Below are 23471 nucleotides of genomic sequence, written 5' to 3' on the forward strand. Positions count from 1 at the left end.
ACCCATTTCAACGGCATCCATTTCCATATTGTTTCCAAGGAGTGGATAGAGGGTCAGATTTGGAGTCAGGAAGACCCGAGTTGAAGTTCTGACTCTTAACACATGAACATGGGGAAAATCATTTAACCTCTTGGTGCCTCCAGACAATTCTAATATTGTACATTTCAACCAGGTTGCCAATTTGCCTCAGTGAAGAGGACTATAGACAAGGATATCCCCACTTTTGTGAAATTACAAGTCTAGCCCTTCATCTCAGAGTTTTTAAGGTGTTTTCATTTCCCTTAAGTCTTGATTTGTTAAGGGGAGAATGTCAATTCATTATCTGTGGTCAAAATACTGTAAATTGCTAAGATAGTTAGATTTTCCACTTAGAAAAATACTCTGTTAGAAAAAGTCAGAATTCTTCAAGAGATTATATATTTAGGGGGAAGCTGGGTGGCTCCATGGAGTGAGAGCCAGACCTAGAGAGACAGGAAGTTGTAGGTTTGAATTTGGCCTCATACACTCTTCTACCTTGGAACCAATACACAGTATTGATTCTAAGATGGAAGGTAAGGGTTTAAAAAAAAGAAAAGAGACTCTATAGTCAGATATGTGAGATAAGCAGTAAAGATTGTGTATTAACACTGAAAACATATTTCTCTTTTAAAAATTAATTTAATTTTCAAAAAGCAACATTCATTTTTAATATCATTCATTTAGCTAGATATTTGTGGAGAATGGCTTTCCAAACACTCACTAATATGTAAACTTAATTGGCATACCATTTCACTTCCAGGAAATAAAACAGCAACTTAAGCATGGGATTATCAGAAAGTAGATTTCCTAAGCGAAAATTTTAGACAAACTTTCCAGTTTAATATAAAACAAAATCTGAGCCAGAATCATAAGAAGTAGCAAGCATTCAATGGCAGAAAAATCTTCATAGATATCCAATGTGGACTCTCATCACCCCACATTTCTTAGTTTTATTTGCAAAGATATACTGCTCCTCCTTTTTTCCATGTGAAGATTAATTTGCCATGAGGAGGTTGCCAAATGGTACCATCACTTCTACTTTCAACTGGCTTAATAATTGCTATTATTGCCCCTCTTCACATGACATTAAAACCAACTTACATATTAATATTTTTCATGTTTAAGAAACAGTACTGAAAGCACTGTAAATTACTTTCAATCAGAAACACATTTCAAACCTTTATTTCATTTTATTTTGTAAATGGGAGGATAAATCACTCACTGTACATATTTATTTAACCTGAGATGTAAAGAGATGTTTCAAATGACTCCAGCAGTAGAAGGCAGATGATAGAGAATCCCAGTGTAATAAACACCATGTTATATACCTTAACCAGTCACTTGATTTTGTGCAAATGAACAACTCCATTAAAAAATGACTATAGTCATTTAAAGAAAGACAAGGGGTACCTATTGGTATGACTCCAAGTGGCACTGATGGCATAACTTTAAGGCATAAAAGTTGGGGTAATAGTTCATTTGCTTTTGGGTGAGAAGATATATATTTAGCACAAAGGGACAGGAGTACTTTCAAAAAAATTATATTCAAATACTGTTCTCAAATCGTAAATAATTGGCATCAGAAATACATGACTTCTGGGAGATAATTTGATCTTGGAGCTGAAGGCAAAATGCTGTGAAAACAGCAATAAAATTCTTTGTGACTATACAAAAGAAACATTCCCCAACCTCTTCACAATAAGCTCTTTAAGATGATGTACATGCCTCCTTGCTGCAAAACTATGTTGAACATTTAGGAAGTTTGGACTTCTTGTCCTGAACCTCAATACTGTTTGAATACTGCTTCCTAAAGGTGAGCTGAAATCCCAAGAGTAATCTTGGCTGGGCCAGGGGGAAGATGGGGGCTGGGACAGGGGAAGAGGGGGGCCAGGGGCTAGGAGGGAATGTGATAAGGAAGGTGGCAGCTACAGAATATTTACAAGAAATATATTGCCATGAAACCAAGATATGTGGTAGAAGAATTTGTTTTTAAAACCAAAGAGTTTAAGCAACAATATCAAATGATATTCAAACTTAGAAATCAACAGGAGACCTTCAAGAAATGCTGTCAAGCAAAACATTGTGCTAATAAGGTATGTTCTTCATGGGCTGAATAAGTGTTTGGAACTGAAGTAGAAATCATCAATCTCCCCAGTTGGGAATTTTATTTTGTAATTTTTTCTTCACTGGACTTTTTAGGGAAAATATCAAGGTGAAACAGACAATGCTGAAATATGAAGAAACAAACCCCTGCCAATTCAAGGAAGAGGTGGGAACTTAAGCACCACACCTGTATTCAATTTATGAGACAAAGAAATAATTAAAAATTGAAAGGAAGGAGGTACCTTAAAACTGGCTGGCTGCCTTCCAAAAGGACAAAAATTGGGAGCAAAGTTGAAAAATTACACAGTTGCTAGGGAAAAATACTTTAAGCCTTTGAATGAAATACAATGTGAAAAACAAGATTAAAAAAAAAAAGACATGGTTTTAGTCATATTACAATTTTACTATCTCTGACATCATAGACTATAATTTTCAAGTATATTTTCTTGAGATTGGCTAAAATGAATGCTCTCAAAATAAAAGTGAGGACACTAGGTCACAAAGCCCCAATTCCTAGCACCAAAGAGTTTGAAAACATCAGAGAAATTGAATGATACTACAAATAGATAAACTGCTAGTTTTGCTCTATATAAATGTATTATTCTGGTAAAATCACCAAAATCTAGTTCCAAAACAAATAGCCTTGGATTCCTTGTTTGGAATTCCATTTCACTATCTTAAACAAAGTAAGTAGATGGCTCACAGTGAAATGTTCTACATTTTGGAGCTATGAAAAAAAAAAGGATGGAAACATAGTTTGGATAAACTGAGGTCCCCAAAATGAAAAATTAAGCAAAAGTCATCTCCTGGAAAAAGAGTAGAGACAGTTCAATGAAAGTCGGGTATATACCCTCACTGACTCATCAGGAGAATGGTACTTGCAAGAAGCTGATCTTGACTAGCAATCAAACTGCCACCTGGTACTTCTGGCCCCAAACAAACCTGAGGCAGGAGGATGACACTGAACAGACAACACAAAAGAGCAAATAACTACCAATTCCCTTCCCTGCAGGGTGCTCTCCAGCAGTTGTTCAAAAGGTGAGCATTATTTGGTGACTTGGGAAGCACTCTCCATTGAGTCTTCCTTCCTCACCTGGAGAGACTCACTACTGATGGACAACAGTTCCCGAAGCTCCTTGTTTTCAAGCTGCAAAACAAAAAGGTGTTTGGACATTTCATCTTTTGTTCCCTTGGAAAATATCACCAAACATAATATTTGGGACCAAGGAATGAGACAGATTTTTCATTTTGAAGAAAAAAATGGGCCCTGACCATGGACCAAACTTAAGACTTGAGGGATTTATGCATCCCAGGGAAAATTAGAAAATGACACTCCCTATGAGTTTTTCCACTAGAATCTTGATCTTTTTTCTGTAATAAGTGACTTGATTTATTGCAAAAATAATACTTATGTGCAATAGAAAATGGAAAATTCAGTGTCAAAAAATGTGAATTTATAAAATAAGTGATTTTGAAGAGTGTCCCTTGTTCTGTCCTCCTAGTATGGGCAACAGCATACTCAGCTTACCTCACAGTTTAAATATTGATATTTCATTATAATTAGTGAAAGTTTGAAGAATAATGCTTTTTTCTCCCTTTCTACATGTGGTTTCCCTTCACCTTGGTTATATATTTCTGAGGTAGAAGGGGCCTTAGATATCAGACAAATCCACTTGGCTAAATTCTTTAAACTGGCATTCAAGACATGCTATCACTAACTTTCCAGTCTTACCTCACAAAACTGTCTACCATAAATGCTATGTTCCAGCAAAGAAGTTTACTATGTTCCTATTCACAATCCCACAATACAAGGCCTGAGATTTTTATCTCCATGTCTTTTATAGTGCCTATAGCTGAAATTACTCTCTTTAGCTTGGTGAAATTCTGTACATTTTTCAAGGTCCAACTCAAAGGCCATATTCTTCATGAAGGAGCTCCTGTATTTCCCAGTAAGAAATGATTCACCTTTCTTAGGATTACATGGAATCATAGGAGTCCAGAGTTAGAAGGACTAGACTAATCCAGCTCAATTCCAAATTCAGTAATTCAATTAGCAATTTTATTAAGTCCTTACTACGACGTGCAAAGTACTTATGCTAAGCACAAGGGATAAAAGCCAAACCACTGCTGTCCTTAAGTAGGCGTACTTTATTCTGGTGGAGAGGAGAGAACACATATATCAAGATAAATACTAAATAAATACAAACACGGAGGAAGGGAACTAATCCTTGAGAGAATCAGGAAAGTATCCTTTATCCAAGTTCTGCTTAAAGTTTTCCAAAGACAGAAACCACCTACTTGAGAAGTTAATTACACTTTGATTATAGGAATTTTCTTCCTATTTTCAATTCTAAGTTTGCTCTGTGCACCTTTCCCCAGAGCCAAAGAACAGTTAGCCTAATGTCTCTTACCTAAAAACTCTATGATTACTAGAAGGCAGTTGCCATGTTTCAGTCACATCTTTCCTTCTCCAGGTTAAATGTTCCCAGTTCCTTGAGCCAGTCATCACAGGACATCGTCCTGGGTTGTTGTCCTCTGGATGTACTCTAGCTTGTCTGTCCTAAAATGGGCTATAAAGAACTAACACTCCAGATATGGCTTGACAAGTAGAGTAGAGCAGAATCATAGCCTCCTTATATGGCATTCTTTAAATACCTTTCTTCCTCTCCTTCCCTGTGTTCTCTGGTTCCCAATTTGTGCTGGACATTTATTCTCTACCTAAAGAATGTACTCCAAGTTCTCCTGCCTTTTTATCTTCTGACACTGCTCTCTCCTAGAAGAGTGATCCTCTTCTGTGCTCCTTACTGGATTATCATTTCCTATCATTCCCTATGCATAGATGTCCTAAATACCTGATACATGTATTATAAATGCTTGCTAATTGTCTTAGGCCAGCATCTGCTCTTCTTCTGCCTCCTCTCTTGGCAATCTCAACAGCTTCCATGGGTTCCATTTATCACTTCTACATACGCCTCCTAAATCTATATATCCAAATTCCAATCTCTCTTCAGAATACCCTCCAGAATTTAAGTCCCACATTGCCAGTTACTTGCTAGGCACCTTTACCTAGATGTCCCTATAACATGTTGAACTTGATTTGTCCAAAATGAAACTCATTATGATCTTAAACTCCCCCATACCCTAAAAATTTATTTTTCTGTTCAGGCTGGTTTTTAACCTCAGGCTATCCTAGACTCTTCTTTCTTTTGTACTTCATAGAACCAATCAGTTGCCCAGTCATATCAGTTCTGTCTTTCTCTTGCCATTTCTTTTCTCATATAGCCTCTAACCCAGGGGTCCCCAAACTTTTTACACAAGGTACCAGTTCACTGTCCCTCAGACTGTTGGAGGGCTGGACTATAAAAACCTAACCCTAACTGGGCAACAGTATACACAGTGCAGAATCCTCTCCCCCAGATCGCTGCTCACTATGCTGACATCTTCCACTGTGCAGCCACATAATCCTTTGCATGGTGCCTCGTTTTAAGGCACCATGCAAAGAAAGGATTATGTCACGGGAAATAGTACTGAATGTGAGTAATGACATACTTTGTGGCACCGCCACATACAGTGCTCTTCTCACTGACCACCAATGAAAGAGGTGCTCCTTCCAGGAGTGTGGTGGGGATCGGATAAACGACCTCAGGGGGCCACATGTGGCCTGCTGGCCGTATTTGGAGGACCCTTGCTCTAACCTAATTCATGCCTTCACTATATCTCACCTGGACTACTGCCTTTTAAACCGGTGTTCTAGTGTCTCATTTCTTCTTTTCATTCCATTCAACACATAGTTGCCAAAATCATCTTTCCTTTCTTGAAAAACAGGTCTAGGTCTTAGATAACTCAGCAATCATTCCTACTAGTTCTTTCAGAACTGGGGGAATGAATGGAATTCATCTGGGATAGGTGACCTGAATTCATTCCAAAGAACAAGGTGCTCTCTGTCTAGCTCCTTATTTATATTAGTTATAAACTATTAGCCATCTTGCTCTTCACTCGCCTTAGCACAGAACATAAGGTAATAAGGATTGAACAGTTCTGACCTTTTTCATTATCAGTCTTTAACTGTACTGAGCAGCCATATGCTCTAGACCTTTTTCTCATCCCTTGATTTCTTTGCCAGCCTGAACTCTTTTGAGCTTATCATGTACTTGTACCATGCTTTTGTTTTTATACTTTGCTACCTGCCCTTGCTTCCATCTTCTATATGAATCTTAAAAAAAATGTTCTGTACATCCAAATCAGGCTCTGCATACCTGCTTTGTTTTTTTTTAACCTTCATAATTTCATTCTTGAGTTTTTTATATTCTATTGTTTGACTTAGCTAAGAGAATTTTATTTCACTAAGTCTTTCTTTCCTTTGGAACTCCTTGAAATTTGCTCTGCAAAAATCTAGAGTGAGGGGAGATATTAGACTGTGCCCAGCTATTCTCTTCTGTATCACAGACATTTATTTAGTGGTCACCTCACCTGTCCTCTAAGACCTCTCACTTCTGCTCCAAAAACCAGTTCCTCTGTTGATAAGAATCAGATGCTAAATAGAAATTCTACTTATTGGTGTCTTCACCCTCTAAAGCATGAAATTACCATTAAAGCCAGTCAAAAAATATCAGTTGTTCTATACTTTTGGCAAAAAGAGAGCTCTAACAGGCATCTGGATAACTGATGTTCCCCATCACTACTATATTATGCCTTTGTGCTAGATTTGTGATATATTTTCCAAATTCATTTATTTTTCTATTCTGTCTGGGGATACTTTTATTTTTTTAAAATCATGTAAAATATATTTCCATACTGAAAAAAATAAGAATAAAATAAAAAGCAAGAAATTATGAAAGTTAAAAATGGTATGCTTCAACCTATACTCAGAATTCAGTGGTTCTTTCCCTACAGGTGGATAGCATTTTTTATCATAAGTCCTTTGGAGGTGTCTTTGATCATTGTATTGATCAGAGTAGCTAAGACTTTCACAGTTGGTTGATGAGTGTTACAAATGGTGATTGTTCTTTGTATTCTTGGAGAGGACCAAAATGATATCACTAATGATGTCTTTTGACTCCTTCCCCCATAAGGTTGGTTTAAGTGAGGTAGAATGGCACAAAGCTATCAGCCCCTTATAGATGTTATTGTTGTTCTAGTTTTGTTCAATTCACTTTGCATCAGTTCATTTAAGTCTTCTCAGATTTTTCTGAAAAGATCTTGCTTGTAATTTCTTATAACTCAATCATACATGTGAAAAACTTTAAAAAAAATTATTTTTAACCTTCATTAAAAAAATGGATTTCCATATTCTCTCCCGCCAATCCCCTTCACCCATTGAGAAGGCAAAAAACATAACAATTATACATGTGAAATGATGCAAAACATTTCAATGCAAAACAAAAAGCAAGAAAAATAAAGTGAAAAAATTAAATACTTCAATCTGCACCCAAGAATTCATCACTTCTCTCTAGAGATAGATAGCATTTTTCATCTTGGGTCCTTTGGAATTGTGTTGGATCACTCTTTTGATCAGAATAGCTAAGTCTTTCACAATCTGTTTCATCCTTACAATATTACTGTTAGTATATATAGTATTCTTCTGGTTCTATTCACTTCACTTTGCATCAGTTTATATGTCTGAAATGATTCTGTTTATCTTTTCTTACAGCACAGTAGTATTCCATCATATGTGGTATACTCTTCTTACCTTCCATCTTAGAATCAATCAAGGCAGAAGAGTGGTAAGGGCTAGGCAATGGGGGTGAAGTGACTTGCCCAGGGTCACACAGCTGGCCAGATTTGAACCTAGGACCTCCCATCTCTAGGCCTAGCTCTCAATCTACTGAGCTACCCAGCTGCCCCATAAGTGGTACTCTTGATGACAATCATGCTTTTGTTTCTGTTTCCATAATCTTTACCTACTCCACCTTATCTGCCTGGTTCCCTGAATTTCTTCACAGTAAGCTTATTTTCTTTTATAATGCTACCCTCTTTCTCCTCAGGTATTCCTCTCCCTTTCAATCCCAAGTCTTTTTTCTATCTGGTTGACTTTGAATAAGGTATATACTTCCACTACAGTTTTCTGATTTTGGGTCTTGGTGATGATTATGGGGAAAACCCTGCCTTCTTACGTTAGGACTACAGTTTTTCTTTTTAGCCTAAACTTTGTGCACTGTGTGTAGACATTTAGGGTATGGGCCTGGCCCTTTTCTAGGATTATTAGCTCTTGAAATTTTTATCTCCTGAGGTGATTCAATTTTTATTCTTCCTCAACAACAGCCATACCCTACTGAAGTGTCAAACTTCTTACCTCAAAGCTCCCAAGTGCAGTAGGAACTAGATTAAAATGTAACTGGAAAATGTGTAACAAAATAAAAATAAACATAGGTAATGTTAAGTGGTTTTCTAAGTATATATGCTTCTTGCATGGGGTTTCTAGTGGAGGCTGACACCACTGTCTTATGGTATCTAGCTTGGTGGCTATGTGTTACAGTTTTTTCCCTCTTCTATCATTTTTAGTTCAGTATTTAGGTTCATTCCTCTTCACAGCTACCCAAGTCCAATTTTTTTTATACTGCATTCAAGGAATGTACAACCTGTACTCAAATTGCTTTTTTGTATTATATATCCCATAGTTGTTCAACAGGAAATTAATGTTCTAATCATTTTAATCTATGAAAATCTAAAATACTGAAAAGACACTGACTTTTATGACCTCTTTACCTTTTCTCTTGCTGTTTTATCCACCTGGAATTTTATCCTCTCATCAATTCTTAGAAAAATGATCTATCCTATAAATTTAGATTCTCACTCTTCTTTGATCACCCCAGTCAGTTCCTCCTTCCTCTGCTCTCATTCTAGCATTCAACATGCACCATTTATATGGAGATTATAATATGATCTTGTGTTATAACTGCATTATTTTACATTGCTTCCCTTTTCATAATTTTTACTCCAGCTGAACAGGACTACTCAGCCTCCTTCTGACTCCTCATTCAGGTCCCACTTTCCTAGCCTCTATAATTTTACCTACAAGTTCCCTACAAGCAGCTGAACTGCCCTCTCTTCTATCTCTGCTGAACTCATCTTTCCAGATCCATATCAACTTCTTCCTCTTTCATGACATTTTTTCTAAGACACTTTGCTTTTATATCTATGTATATTTAACACACATATATAAAGCACACAAACATATATATTTAAATATATGCATATGAAACTTCTCTTCCTAGAAATTGATTGCTTTATCAAAGTTTTCATTATCTTTGATCAGAACTTCTATATTGCCTAGCAATTATATAAACATAAATAACACTATGTACCATTCCTTTGAATACATATATAAAAGGTACAAATTATATCATTCATATATATGTATACATACATAAACTTGTATATATATGTATGTATCCTACTTCAGACACACCTTGGCTATATGAATCTAAACAAGGCACTTAATCTCAGTATGCCAGAGAACTCTCAGAATCTAAATTTTAGGAGTTGCCAACTTGCATTGGTAGTTTCTTCACTAGGGAGTTAAGTATACCTCAATAGGGAGTGAAATCATGGGTCCAGTCCCCATCCCTATACCTAAGTGTACATACACACACAAAATTTTGTATGAAAGTTTCATCATAAAATTATATGTGTGTATATATATTTTTGCATATGTTTATGTATTATATCTTTCTTATACAAGATCTTTAAGGGCAAAGACTGTATCTTACTTAACCTGTATTCTTACCTGAGAATACAGGCACCATGAAATAGTAGAGAAAAGGCTGGCTTTAGGGTTAGGATGAATTAAGTACTGACTCTGAAGTATTTATGTGACCTTGGATAATTCATTTAAAGTATCAGTGCCAAGGCAGCTGGGTGGCTCAGTGGATTGAGAGCCAGGCCTAGAGATGGGAGGTCCTAGGTTCAAACCTGGCCTCAGACACTTCCTAGCTGTGTGACCCTGGGCAAGTCACTTAACCCCCATTGCCTAGCCCTTACCACTCTTCTGCCTTGGAATCAATACTGATTCCAAGGCAGAAGGTAAGGGTTTAAAAAAAAATGTATCAGTGCCCAGACAACTCTTTGAATTTAAAAACTGTAAAGTAGTTTCCGATATCAATTGATAAGAAGTAGATTCCTCACACTAGTGAATTTATAGATTTGAAGGAAAAAAGTCTTCCTTAATGTAGAACTCTACTTATAAGAAATCCATAATAAATGTCCCATACTAAATTTGGTGAATGTCTTACCTCTTCTAGTAGACCCAACAATTCAATCTGAAAAACATTTGTTAGAATTAATCACTCATTGTATGGGCTCCTTGAAAGTGGAGATCATTTTTTCTTTGTTTCTTTGATATATAATATATTTGACAATATGTATATATTCAATAGGTCTGTAATCTCATCAACATGAGTACTCCCTCCAGTAGGAAAGACTGAACCCATCCATACCTGTATCTCCCTAACTCTTGTCCTTGTTCTCCAGATTTCCTGACATTCCATGGAGACCAGTGGAGCAAGCAAACTGACTGCTCTTGCTCCATGACCTTACTTCCTTGTGTAGTCATACATTTCCAATATTTTCTATATAGATATCTGAAGTGATATTTCATGATTTGGGGTCATATGGTATCACTGGAAGAATACTGGTGTTAAAAAAGATAAGAATGGAGTTTGGCCCCATGGAATATATGAGAAGGTACTACCTCTTTCTAAGTATAGAATGATGCAGATGTCAGATATTTTTGACAAGCTTATTAGTTTTTACTCTTTTTCATTTGTTAAAAAGTATAATTTTCTGGGAGAAGGTAAGGACAGAGCTCTGGGGAGATGTAGATAATGTAAAAACAAAAGATATCAATAAATTTTATTTATTAAAAAGAAATGCATGGTATAAAATATATAAGTGCAGTCAAGGTCTTGATCAGGGGTAGATCAATAAAAATTAGGGTAGTTAAGGAAAGCTTCATGAAGGAGACTGGTCCTTGAGGCATGGGTAAAACTTGAATAGGCATTCCAAGCAAAGGAAACAATATGAATAAAAGCACAAATGGGAATATGCATGGCATGTTAAGTGAAATCAATATGACTATCATGTAGGGTATGTACTGTGAGAGCTAGAAAATAAGTAAAATGAAGGTGAGATCAGATTATAAATGACTTTGAAAGACTAGAGCTTAGACTTGATGAAAATGCTAAAGGTGATATAATAAAATAAAAAATGACTTTAGAAAGATTAGTCTGAAAGCAATATGAATGAATAAATTGGAAAGAAGAGAAGTTGAAAACGGGAAGATGAGCAGGAGGCACGAGGTGATGTTAATCTAGACCAGAATGGAGGGGTGAACATAATTGCTGTGAAAGACATTTTGAAGGTTGCACATGGTGGCTGACTAGATATGGTTGACTAACAAATGAAACGCAAATTTAAAATTTGACAAGGCAGAATAGACTATAAGATCCTTGAAGACAGCAGAGACTGCATCTTATACCTTTTTGTATATTAATTAGCCCCTAGCCTTATCCTTCACTTAGCAGTTCTTCAGTAAATGCTAATGATAAGAGCACCATTGACAGAAACAGGAACAATGGAAGGGGGAAAGAGGGGAATAATTTCAGAGAAAAGACAATGACTGGTTTTGGAAAAGAGTCTGAGGTGGGGACAGAACACCCAAGTGAAGACATCCAGGATAAGTTAATAGATCTAGGACTGGCAAGAATATGAAGGTAGAACTTGCAGTAAAATGATAAAGTACTTTTCTTCAAAAAATACAGAATTAAAAGATTAACTAGAATAACGCTTTTTATTAAATTCTAGATACTAATGAGGGCTTTCCTGTTCTAGAAAGTTATATTGCATAAAGGAGTTGCTAGTTAAATGAGAGACAGTCTGACTACTAATAAATCTCAATTACTGAATATTTTCACAGAAAATAGATTTGTTACTTTGAAAACAAATGAACTGCTAAAATATTTCTAGACATATAAAGTTCCTATTGGGTCTGTCGTTAAAGAATAAGTGGCTCATTTAAAATAAGTATTTATCGACCAGAATAGAAATTTATAATAGAAATTAAAAAAACTAAATTTCAGCCCAGTTCTGGTTGTATTATTCCAAATTTTAAAAGTATATTCTAATTAACAAGATTTTGCTATGAAATTGAATGCAAATAATGTTCTTCGAACTGAGGATAACTCAACCCTTTGTCCTTCTAAGGAAAAAAAATGCAATTATCATAAATTTAAGGGCTATATGATAGGTAAGAAGGAATATACTATAGAACTCAGAGCCAAGAAATTGAGAATATGGCTGAAATCTGCTTATGATATATATTGGCTATATAACCCTGGCCAAGTCACTTAATGTCTCATTGTCCCCACCTGTCTACTACTCTGGGTTACAGAACAATTACTGATTTGTATTGGTAGAAGATATTTCCTTCATAAGTATTCTCTATACAGGTTCAGAGCAAAAACCAAAACCCAAAACCTTTGCAAACAGGGGATTATGTAGATATACCCTGTTTTAAAAGAAGATGAGGTTCTAGGGGAAAAAAATTAGGTAGGTGATCTTAGTTAGCAGTATAACTAGCATTTATGCAGCACTTTAATATTTGAAAAACTTTACAAATATCTAAATTTTTCCTCATGACATTGGAAAGTAAGAGTTATTATTAATGCCAATTTATAGAAAACAGAGGCAGACAGAGGTTAAGTGACTTGCTCAGGGTCAGAAAACTAGGAATTGTCTGAGATTAGATTTGAGCTCAATTCTTTCTAATTGTAAACTTGTGATTTCAGTCCCTTGTACCATCTAGCTGCCCTTTTTATGACTAAGACATTTATAGCACTCTTTTCAGTAGTTAAACATATACTGTCTTAATATTTTTATTTAAATCCTTATGGTACATAAATCCCATCTTTTACCACCAGAGTAAAAGTTATGTGAAGACATAGATTTAAACCTTATTATTGCTTATCATCAAATAAATAATTAACTGAATGAAAGTAAAAGAAATCAGCCCTTCTTCAAAACAGATGAACATCCTATCAAATAGAAACAGAGCTACTTAGAAATTCTTAAATGCTTGTCTGGGATCCCTAACTTCTATCCTACAAATCTCAAACAAGCCTATTTAGTGAGGACAGAAAGAGATAGTTTTAGCCTATGTCTACTTCTAGAAAATGTATTTAAAGGGCTGCTTAGCCTCTGATAAATAAATTTTCCCAAACTGGCACAGTATTTGTATTTTGAGGATCAAAGCACTGAAGTGTTGCTACCAGACACTTGAGTGATGAATTTTCTTGAGTGAAACACCATTGTGTACTTCTTCCCTAAGGAACAGCATCAGCACCATGTCTTTTCTAATTTTTCCTTCCCTGAAATATTTAGTGCAGCTCTTCTTACTGTTTGTTAGAGTTCTTGGGTACTTACAGTGATCACAAAAGTTAAAAGTTTTCTTGCACATAGCAACTTCCCTTTTGTGATCAAAACTCACTTTGTGCTGAGCAGTCCTAATAGCTATGCCAAAAGGAGCTTTCTAGTAAGAGCTTTCTTTTAATCTAATTGGCTGGCAGGAACAGAGACAAAAAAAATAGGAAATTTGAAAGCAGAGTTAACTGTGTTCCTTTGTAGGAATTATTAATTTCAGCCATGAAATCTCCTAAAGGGAGCTTCTTCCTAGGAATCACTTAAGCCATAAGGGCCCTGAGAACTGCTTAAGTCAGCTTTTATTTAAAAATATTATTTAAAAAAAAAAACACATGATAAAGAGGTTTCTTGCATTCCACAAAGTGTTATTTATTTAGACTCAGGGTCTATGTTTCAGCCAAACTTAAACTACTTCATCTTCCTTGAATAAGATATTTAGACATATGGAAATGAAAGATGGAATAAGTCATCATCTAACTTAAAATGCATCTCTTTGAGAATTCATAGTTTTCTTCAAAGCTCAAACTCCTCTGTGGAAACCTTAGTACTCTTCCCCTTCTTCTCCAAATATTCCTATAACTCTTTCTCTGAACTCTCTTTTGCTTCCTTTCCTCCCTATCCTCAATTATATTTGTATATTAATGTTATCATCCCAGTATAACTTACTATATAGGGATTGTTTCCTTCTTAGAACTGTACAAAAAGCCAACCAGATACCTGGAGCTACAAGCACAAGCAAACAAAGAACTTGTTGGTGTAGTCAGATAAAGGCTAGAGATGCATGTAACCTACACATCTCTGTGTCCAGAGGAAGCAAGAGTCATAAAATGATGTAACCAAATCCCACAGTTTTCAGAAACCCATAGCTGGCCCACCACTCCATCCAAAAACATAGCAGAGGCAGAATTTACAAACTCTAATTCAGGAACTAAGCACAGAGAGATGAATAAAGAAAAAAAGATAACTATAAAAAAATTATTTGTACATATAGTTTGTCCTGGTTGGATTTTCAGGTAAACAATTGAAAGTAGAGACTAAAAACTAAAAACTTTATGACACTGCTTTCTCCTGGTTCTCTTACCTGCCTGAACACTTGACTACATGAATACCCAGAATAGATAAAAAATTAAAAGTTTTTGAGGAAAAAACTGGAATAACTTAGGAAATAAAAATGATAAACTTTATTCAAGTAATAGACAGTACAAACAGAAATTAATATCTATAGCAAGAAATATTTGGGCAAAATAGGCTGAAAAAAAATAAGAAAATCAAAACCATTATTAAAAAAAGAAACCTAAATATTTCATTTCAAGAAATCATAAATGAACACTGACCAGATCTATTATAATCAGAGAACAGAGTGAAATATGGAAAGAACATATCAGTCTCCTCCTTAAGGAAACAGAAAAAAGAAAAGTCCCAGGAATATCAAAGATAAAATCCCAAAGTTCCACATGAAAGGAAAAATACTACTTGCATACAGAAAAAAATCCAGTATTAGTCAGGATCACATAAGACTCAGGAACTTCTACTAAAAATAAGAAAAGACATATTCCAAAAGGCAAAAGATATAAATTTACAAGCAAAAGTAACTTATTCTGCATAATTGTATAATCCAATAGAGGGAAAAGTAAAGCTTTAATAGAAAAGAATTCTTCCAAACATTTCTGATGAACAGATCAGAGTCGAAGTGACAACTTAAAAATGTAAACACAAGAGTCAAGAGAAACCCAAAAAGGTAAATTTCTTTAAGCAATTACAAGGAATTATATGAAGATTTTTTCCCCCTTCCCCTTATTAAAATGTTAGAACTACCAAGTGTCTTTGAATACCTTAATGCCTTCACAGTATTGAGGAAGTTAGATAAGAAAAAAGAACCTGGGATTAGACTGGTCTTATTCTGAGGGAATAAGAGAAGGGAGAATAAAAAAAGAATACTTTAGTGTAGAAAGAAGGGGTGGAACTTATTTCTCATAATTGGGGTATGTGAAAAGAGTATTAAAAAAGGGAGTGGGAGGAAAGGACAGTGACCCTTACTCTTATTTGAATGGGACAAAGAAACAGGGAAAAATAAAGTGAAGTAGGGGAGAGGCATACTTCAGAGGAAGAGTAAAAAATAAAATACATTTTTTTGATCAATAAAGATCTCCCCCATCCTCTATCCTGGCCAATGAAAGTATAAACGGAGAATAAAAGAGGTCCAGAACACATCCTTGTGGAGCTTCCAGGTTTTGTGACTGATACTTGGATGAAGATCCAGAAAAGGCAACTGAGAAGTGTTCAGGCAGGTAAGAGGAACCAGAAGAAAGCAGTGTCATAAAAACCAAAAAGGGAGAGAGTATCCAGGAGAAGGGGGATGACTGAAAGTGCCAAAGGATTCACAAAGGTCAAAAAAGATGAAGATTTTTAAAAGATCATTAGATTTGGCAACAAAGAGATCATTGGTAACTTTGTAGGGAACAATTTCAGTTGAATGATGAATTGGGAATCAAGATTATAGAGGGAGTAAGGGGAAAGGAAGTGGAGGCAATGAGTGTAGATAGCTTTAGTTTGTTCTTTAATGTCTCGTGGAGTCATTAGCTTCCACTTTACCATTCTAATTTTTAAGTTACTATTTTCTTCAGTGAGCTTTTCTGCCTTTTTCCAGTTAGCTAGTTCTGCTTTTTAAGGTATTTTCTTCAGTATTATTTTTTGTGGCATTTTTACCAAGCTGTTAATTCTTTTTTCATCATTTTATTTATTTGTATTAGCACTCCTCTCTTCTCTGGAATTGCAACAAGGACCCCTGCTCTCTTCCAACTGAAAGTTCTCCTGTCCACCCTCAGAACTTTGAACTAAAATCAGATAATAGGCAATGGGGTTGCTAAACAGCCCCTAATTCTGTACCCAATGCCTTCACAGGAGTTCCCTGTAATCTATTTGTCTTAGGCTGCACTGACCTTTTGGCTGGCTGTGCCATTTAGAATTTGATTTGATACATTATTTTAGAGTAATTTGGAGGGGAATGTTGGGAGAGTTCATTTTGAATGCTGCCTCTACTCTGCTATTGTCTCTGCCTCTGTAGATAGCTTTCTCAAGGAACTTAGCCCATAAGGAAAGAGAAATAGATAGGAAGATAGCTAGCAGGAATAGTAGGATAAAAAAGGATAAAAGAGACCTGGACATGTTTGTGGGCAGCAAGGCCAATTAAACTGGGAGAGATTCAAGATTAGAAAGTGGAGATACTACAAAAAGCAATCTACTGAGGAAGATGAGAAGGGAATCAAGGGGATCAAGGACACACATAAAGGGATTTGTCTTGGTTCTAAGCCTTTATTCTAGATGCATGAAGGAGGAGAGGGTAGGGGAATATAACTGAGTGATGTCAGGTGAGTCAGAAAGGAGGAGCTCTGAGTGAATAGCCTCAATTTTTTTTTTGGAGAAATATGAGACAAGATTCTCAGTCTAGAAAAGGGAGAATTGGATCCTATTGGAGGTCTGAGGAAGGAAGAAAAGATTTGGAAACACCATGGTGGTGAGTGGGACAGTGCATCAAGTAGGGAAGTGTAAAAGGATTATCTTGCTATAGAGAGCACAGTTAAGAACCAATAACATGTATTTGTAGTGGACCCAGTCAGCACAGTGTTGATTCTTGTCTAGCTCCATTAAGAAATATGTGAACAGGAATAAAAGAGGTGATGATGAGAGCACTACAAGTTAGAGATCAATGATGGGAATGGGGCAAGGATTTGAAAGGAGTTTTTTTCCCCTATCTTTTTTATTTTAGATTTCAAAGGATGTTGCTTATATCAACAAGTTTGTATTTGAATAAAAGTGTAGCAGGGCTCAAAAGTGACAGTAAATAAAGTAAAAATCTGAGTAGTGTCTTTTTTTCTTAAGAGAAAAAAAACTATCCAATGGTTTACCAACATTTAAATAGAGTAACTTTTCAAATACCTCATGCATTAACAAGAGATTACAAAGAAATTCCAAAGAAAAGGAGAACTAGGATATATTTTAAAGTATGGGACAGAACTTGTTAGAAGCTATTTTAGCAAATGGTATGAAATTAGGTTACCCTTTCATAAAGCAGTCTCCTTCTGTTTTGTCATGTGTATAAAAATGCCTTTTTTTTTTGGTAAGAGGAAAGTTTAAGTTACAAGAACATTAAAAAAATGAAACTGAATGCTGCCTCTGTTGCCAAATTATATTATCTAATTATAACCCAAAAGCAGTTTTTAATGAGGAGGAAGACAGTGGGTCTAGAATTCTATATATATAATGTCAGACTTTTTTTGATAGGATGGTCAGTTTTGGAAGGCTTTTTTTTTTCCTTTAAAAAAAAATTCGTTGTTATGAACATTGATTTTGGGAGGGGGGGAAGGAACATGTTGAAAAATATCAATAATATAAAAAAGAATATCAATAGTATGTTTTTAAAAGAAAAATAGAAAGACAAGATTAAATTCTTTTTACTTTCTATTTCTAGCATCATTAATTGTAGCATGTTTCCTGTACTTGTTCATGAGTTCCACAGCATGCTTTTCTACATCTAGAATGAAATATTTCCATGCTCAGTCAAGATCACAAATTTTAAATTTTACTTTTACCTGCAAAAAAAGGGAACTAGCTTATACTATATTCTACTCCATGACAAATATTATCCTGAAGTGTGTAAGGATAATTTTAGTGTTGTTAATTATGTTAATTATTTGGTTGCCATGGATATCCCAAATATTAAAAAAATATAACCAAGTCAGCTGGAAAATTTATGGTGATTTAATTGATATAGTGGAAAGAAATTAAGAAGAAGGAAGAAGGAAAAAGGTGTAGGATTTTCTCCCGCCTGGCTAGTGCCAGGAGGAAGACCAGAGGCTCTAGGAAGATAAGGTGTTTTGAAGAGTAAGGAGGAAAGAATCAACCAGAACTCCAAAGGGCTCAGCCAAAATGCCTGAACCTGAATCAGCTCAAGGGCAAACTCACCACCAAACCCAGACAATAGCTGCCACCACACCAAGATGTCGGAATGCTTAGCACGATGCAAGCCAGAGTCACTTCTCCAGGGAAAGAAAGAGAGAGAGCAAGTGACTTATATAGACAGTTTTACATCACTTTCCTGCATCTCATCTGTACCAATGATAGCTTAGCTTGACTTAGGACAGCCCAGGAGTCTGTCCACTTTTTCTGCACGTGTCTGTTGAAGACCATTTCCTCAGATAATTAAATCTTTGAGTATGGTGCAGGCATCCTGACTTTGTTAAACTGAGTAGGGTGGAGAAATGTATAGTTCCCAAGACTTGATTCTGTTAAACCAAGTATCTCCATTGTTACTAATCAGGAAATAGCTAAATCAGATCTTCTAACAGCCTGAGTAGGGTGGAGTAGTTTTAAAATTCACAAGTGCCAATGTATTAGCTTTCCCAACTAAAATGATTGATTCCTCAAAAACAAGAATATATTTTTTAACACTCTTCTAGCTTTGTAATCAGTCAAAGATTTACTGAATACTTTCCATGGTCCAACACTGAATAGTCTATAGAATATATAAAAAAAATACTTCTTGAATGAATATAATGAGATCTCAGAGAAAAACTTAAAGTAACTCTCTAAGTCTTACCTCTATAGGTAAGGAGTAAGGGGAATGTTTTAATCTGAAAATAATTCAATTTCATTCATTTTAAATGCCTACTATATGGAAAGTACTGCTGATACAAAGATAAAAATGAAACAATCCTTGCCCTCAAGGAATTTACATTCCATTAGAGATTCAAAATTTGTAATTGAAAATACAAAGCATTTTCAAGAGAGAGTGCCAATTACAAATGTGATTAGGAAATTACTCATGAAGGTAACAATTTGAGCTTTGATAGAAGATAGGGATTGAGATCAAGATGAAGAAGGAATATATTCCAGATGAGAGGGGATCATTTGCAGGAGTTGGAATACAAGGAACAGCTAGAAGGCTAGCCTGATGGTAACAGAGTGTGAAATAAAATTGGAAAAGTAGTGAATGCTAGCTATAAAATTCTTTAAATGCCAAAAAGAAGAGCATGTGTAGGAGGAAATAGGGAGCCATTACAGATTTTTGAGTAAGGCCTATGTGGAGACTGATTAGTAAGAACATAGCCTGGAGTTAGAGTTATTAATTAGGAAGTTATTATAATAGTATATGAGAGGGAAAAATGGGGATAGATGCAAGAGATATTACAATGTTTGGCTATCACGAATCCTCAATTAATAATAGGGAAGAGATGGTAAAAAGAGGCAAGGAGAATCAACAAGACTTGACAAACAACTGGATTTCTTCAGAGAAGTCAAGTCATTTTCTCCAAAATTAAGAACATGATAAATAACAGAAAGGATAGTAGTAACCTCATCAGAAACCAGGTAGTTTGGTGGAGGAATGGATTTTTTGGGAAAAGAGTTAGACATGTTAAATTTGAGATGCCCAAAGGACAACCAGGTGGAGACATCCAACAGGAAGTTAGTAATATAGGGTTAGAGTTCAGATAAGAGTTCAGGGTTGGATATATAGATTTGAAAGTCATCTCCAGAGAGATTATCACTAAGGTGATATGTCTGAAAGATGACATACTTTTCCAATAACAAAAATAATATTCTTACCTCTAGTTGTGCTAATTTTTCCCGAATCTTACAAAACTGGTCATCATCCACCTGAACAGCTTTCCTCATCACTTCTCCCATTTCACAGATTCTATCAATCTGACTTTCAATTTCCTATTAAAACATTAAGTATATTAATTCTGTGCTTCCCTGAAGGAAGAAAACAAACAAGCCAAAAAGTAAAGTGCTTATGAGAAGATTCAAGAAGTATGAGCACCAATCAATCAAAAATTACACTCCCACATCCAAAATAGTTAATCAATTGCAGAACTTCTCATTTTTAGATGCTCATCTCTCATATCTCTCTCTTATTGTTTCCTGGCCCTGGGTACTTAAAGGGATCTGTCTCTATCTCATACTATATTGAATGCTATGTCAAATGCTTTTAGAGTGAAGTTCCATTGTATTGGCTTTCTCCAGTTAAATGAAAAATTCCTCAAGGGCTTGAACAGCATTCCTATTTCTTTTGCGCTCTTCTTCCTCTGTCATTAATTAAAGATTCACTGAATATCTACCATGGCCAAACACTGTATATTCTGCAGGAACTAAAAAACCAGAAAAGCTTTTTAAATGAATATAGCGAGAGGTCTTAGAAATATTTGCTATTACTTAGTGTAAACTAAATGCATAGCTCTGACCTGCATAAACAGTCCAGAAGTGCTCAATATTTCTGCTATTGATTCTTCTCTTTCATTCACTACTCTTTTTTGTTAAAGAATCATAACAAAAACAGAATTCTAATCAAGACTATTATTAAAACATTAACAATAATCTGAAAAACATGAAAAGAAAAAAAACAACTTGGGGGTGGGGATCCTAGTATTTCTGCTTAATTCTCATCCTTTACACTTCTCTCTCTTTCTGAACTAAACTCTGAGTAAGCTCTCTACAAAGCAAGAAATTTATAAAAACAATTTCTAGATTCAATTCAACAACTATTTATTGTGAAACTTCTTACTAAAGAGTGTGATTGGTGAGCTTTCAAGACTGGTTCAGCATCCTCTGCTTTTTTAGCAATCATTAATTGTAGCATTTGTTTCCTGTACTTGCTCATGATGAGTTCCAAAGCATCCTGGTGTTCCTCCAAGGAAATCCATAACTCTATCAAAGAATAAGTGAAAATAAACTGGCAGTGATATCTGAGACAGCATTAACCCTCCACTCCACCCCATCTGATACTGAAACACTTGCCAAAATATTTACACTTACTAATGGTGCCTATAATTTTAGAAACTCTGCTGCTGGTTAATGTTCCATTCATTATAAATCAATCTTGATTCCTGTTCAGCAAAATTTAATACTAATATATCACCCTTTCCACCTATATTTAAATTCAAATTTGAATAACATATTAAGGGTGTCACCATGTCCCAGGCTGTAAGGCACTGCTTTGGAATATCAAACTGAACCCATCTGAAAGTGGTCCTTAGCAGAAAGAACCCATATCTGTTAAATGATTATGACAATCTTTATAATAATCATAGGATAAAGAAAGACTTCAATTGAATTTGCTGAATTTAACTAAAACGCCTCAATAAATCCATGACAAAACTGAAAAGGACATCCATTAATTTCTCCTACATTCCATATACTTATTAAAAGTCACCAATTCGGAGGTACTGCACTATATTCTCGTTTATTCCTTGTAGGAGGAAAAGCCCAACTAGCCCAAACTATCGGTTCGAAAAGCAAGGTTTTTGGGGGGACAAAAGGTCGCTAAACTGACCTCGGTTCTCCTGCTGCAAGTCTCTAATCTGCGTGTTCTCTTGAGACAGTAGGATGTGCGGTTTGTATTTGGACACGTCCTTCAGGTCCACGGCATCCTCTTGATACTGGTTAAACAGACAGACAGACCAACCGCCACCAAAGTCAAACTACAACGGAGAATCAGGCGAGACCGGCACGGCGACCCGGCCATAGGGAGAAAAAAGAAGCCCTTCTCCCCCCCGGCCCCCAGATTTTCACCTCGCCCCCGGGCCTAGGGCGCCCCGCACGGCCCCGCCTGACCTGGTCGGGCAGAACAGCGCCCGCCTCCCTCATCGCAGCCACCCGCCGGTGCAGGGCAGTTGACTGATCCACCAAAGACTCCGCGGCGGCGTCGTGCTCTCGCAGCCGCTCCAGCAGCGTCTTCGCATCGGTCAGGATCTTCTCGATGGTGCAGCTCATAGCTGACGGAGGCCCGGGGCGAAGCGGAATCCGCAGCGGCACTCGTCACCGACTCCTACGCCGCCGGTTCCGGGTCTTAGCCCACAGCGACTAACGTCACTTCCGTAAACGAAAATCCTACCTCGCCATTTCCAATCACCGCAGGCGAGTATTTCCCTGGCCATACAGAGTGCCTCAGCCTTGCGCCTGCGCATGGCATTCCTGCCCGTGCACTGACCCTTGTTTCCTAGAAACCGACTCTCCCTTTTGGGGGGGCGGAGCCTTAAATAGCATAGGGTGAGAGAAGAGCTTTCTTGGCGTGACCTTGGGCAAGTCTTAACTCCCTCAACCTCAGTTTCTTTATCTATAAAATGAACTTCATCATATCGCCTACTCTCCTATGATTCTCAGAGGCCCTACTGAAGGCCCTTGGAAACCCTAAAGTTAGATGCAAATCAACATTATTATCATTATCATTATTATTGTTACTACTTATAATTACTATTTTTACTACTACTAGTATTACTACTAGTTTTTAGTCTTTGCTATTTTAGCTATATATGCTTTTTTGTATAGCCATGATTTCACGTTTGCCCGAGTTTCTTTTATTTTACTAAACTACTGACCTCACAGGATTCTTATGAGAATCAAATAAAATTATATATGTAAAGCACTTTGCAAATAATATGGTTCTGTGTAAATGCTGGTTACTATTATTATTGTAGAGCATAGGTTCATAACTGGGGGTCCCCAGAACTGGTCTGTGAATAATAGATTTTAAACTTAGATGGGAAAAATTACATTTTTATTTAATTGGTTTCCTTTGTAATTTATATGTTTGAAAACATTACTCTGAAAAGGGGCCCATAGGTTTCACTAGACTAACAAATAAGTTAATGATACAAAATAGGCTTAGAATGCTCTAAGTTTAGAAACTGTGCTAGCCAATGGTCCCTGCATTACAAATCAAAGCATCTCAAATCTATTCAGCAACAATTTGTGATTATGTATGGCATACATACATATGTGTATATGTGATATGGAAATCACTTTAAAAGACTGATATATATTAATTTAAGGTCACCAAGGAATTCAGCTATGTAATTCCTAAATGAAAACTCAAGTCAGCTGTCAACCTTTTTTATGGTGTTTTAATTATAAACAGGAAGAAGAAAAGTATTAGAGGG

General features: G+C 36.1%; 1 protein-coding gene across 4 annotated transcripts; it reads right to left on the reverse strand.

Moving 5' to 3' along the window:
• Positions 1 to 1184: 1184 nt before the first annotated feature.
• Positions 1185 to 22459, reverse strand: SIKE1 (suppressor of IKBKE 1). Of its 4 annotated transcripts, none has more exons than XM_016429102.2 (5): positions 22105 to 22442; positions 21866 to 21971; positions 21098 to 21240; positions 20140 to 20253; positions 1185 to 3268 (listed from the first exon to the last, which is right to left on the reverse strand). In XM_016429102.2, the coding sequence occupies exons 1-5, from the start codon at positions 22303 to 22305 to the stop codon at positions 3167 to 3169; spliced, it is 666 nt and encodes a 221-aa protein (XP_016284588.1). In that variant the 5' UTR covers positions 22306 to 22442; the 3' UTR covers positions 1185 to 3166. The 4 variants fall into 4 exon arrangements, with proteins under 4 accessions (XP_016284588.1, XP_001362569.1, XP_056675222.1 ...); XM_001362532.4 differs by having other exon boundaries at positions 22147 to 22429; XM_056819244.1 differs by lacking the exon at positions 1185 to 3268 and having other exon boundaries at positions 14691 to 20253; positions 22105 to 22459.
• Between the last annotated feature and the right edge of the window lie 1012 nt (positions 22460 to 23471).

This window comes from Monodelphis domestica, chromosome 2, assembly GCF_027887165.1.
Source record: "Monodelphis domestica isolate mMonDom1 chromosome 2, mMonDom1.pri, whole genome shotgun sequence".
NCBI classification, from domain to species: domain Eukaryota; kingdom Metazoa; phylum Chordata; class Mammalia; order Didelphimorphia; family Didelphidae; genus Monodelphis; species Monodelphis domestica.

Coding starts and splice junctions, on each gene's coding strand:
- SIKE1 (XM_056819244.1), bottom strand. CDS start 22,305: ATGAGCTGCACCATCGAGAAGATCCTGACCGATGCGAAGACGCTGCTG. Junction 21,972..22,104: donor GCCCTAGGCCCGGGGGCGAG/GTGAAAATCTGG, acceptor CTGTTTAACCAG/TATCAAGAGGATGCCGTGGA. Junction 21,241..21,865: donor CTTGCAGCAGGAGAACCGAG/GTCAGTTTAGCG, acceptor ATTCTTTGATAG/AGTTATGGATTTCCTTGGAG.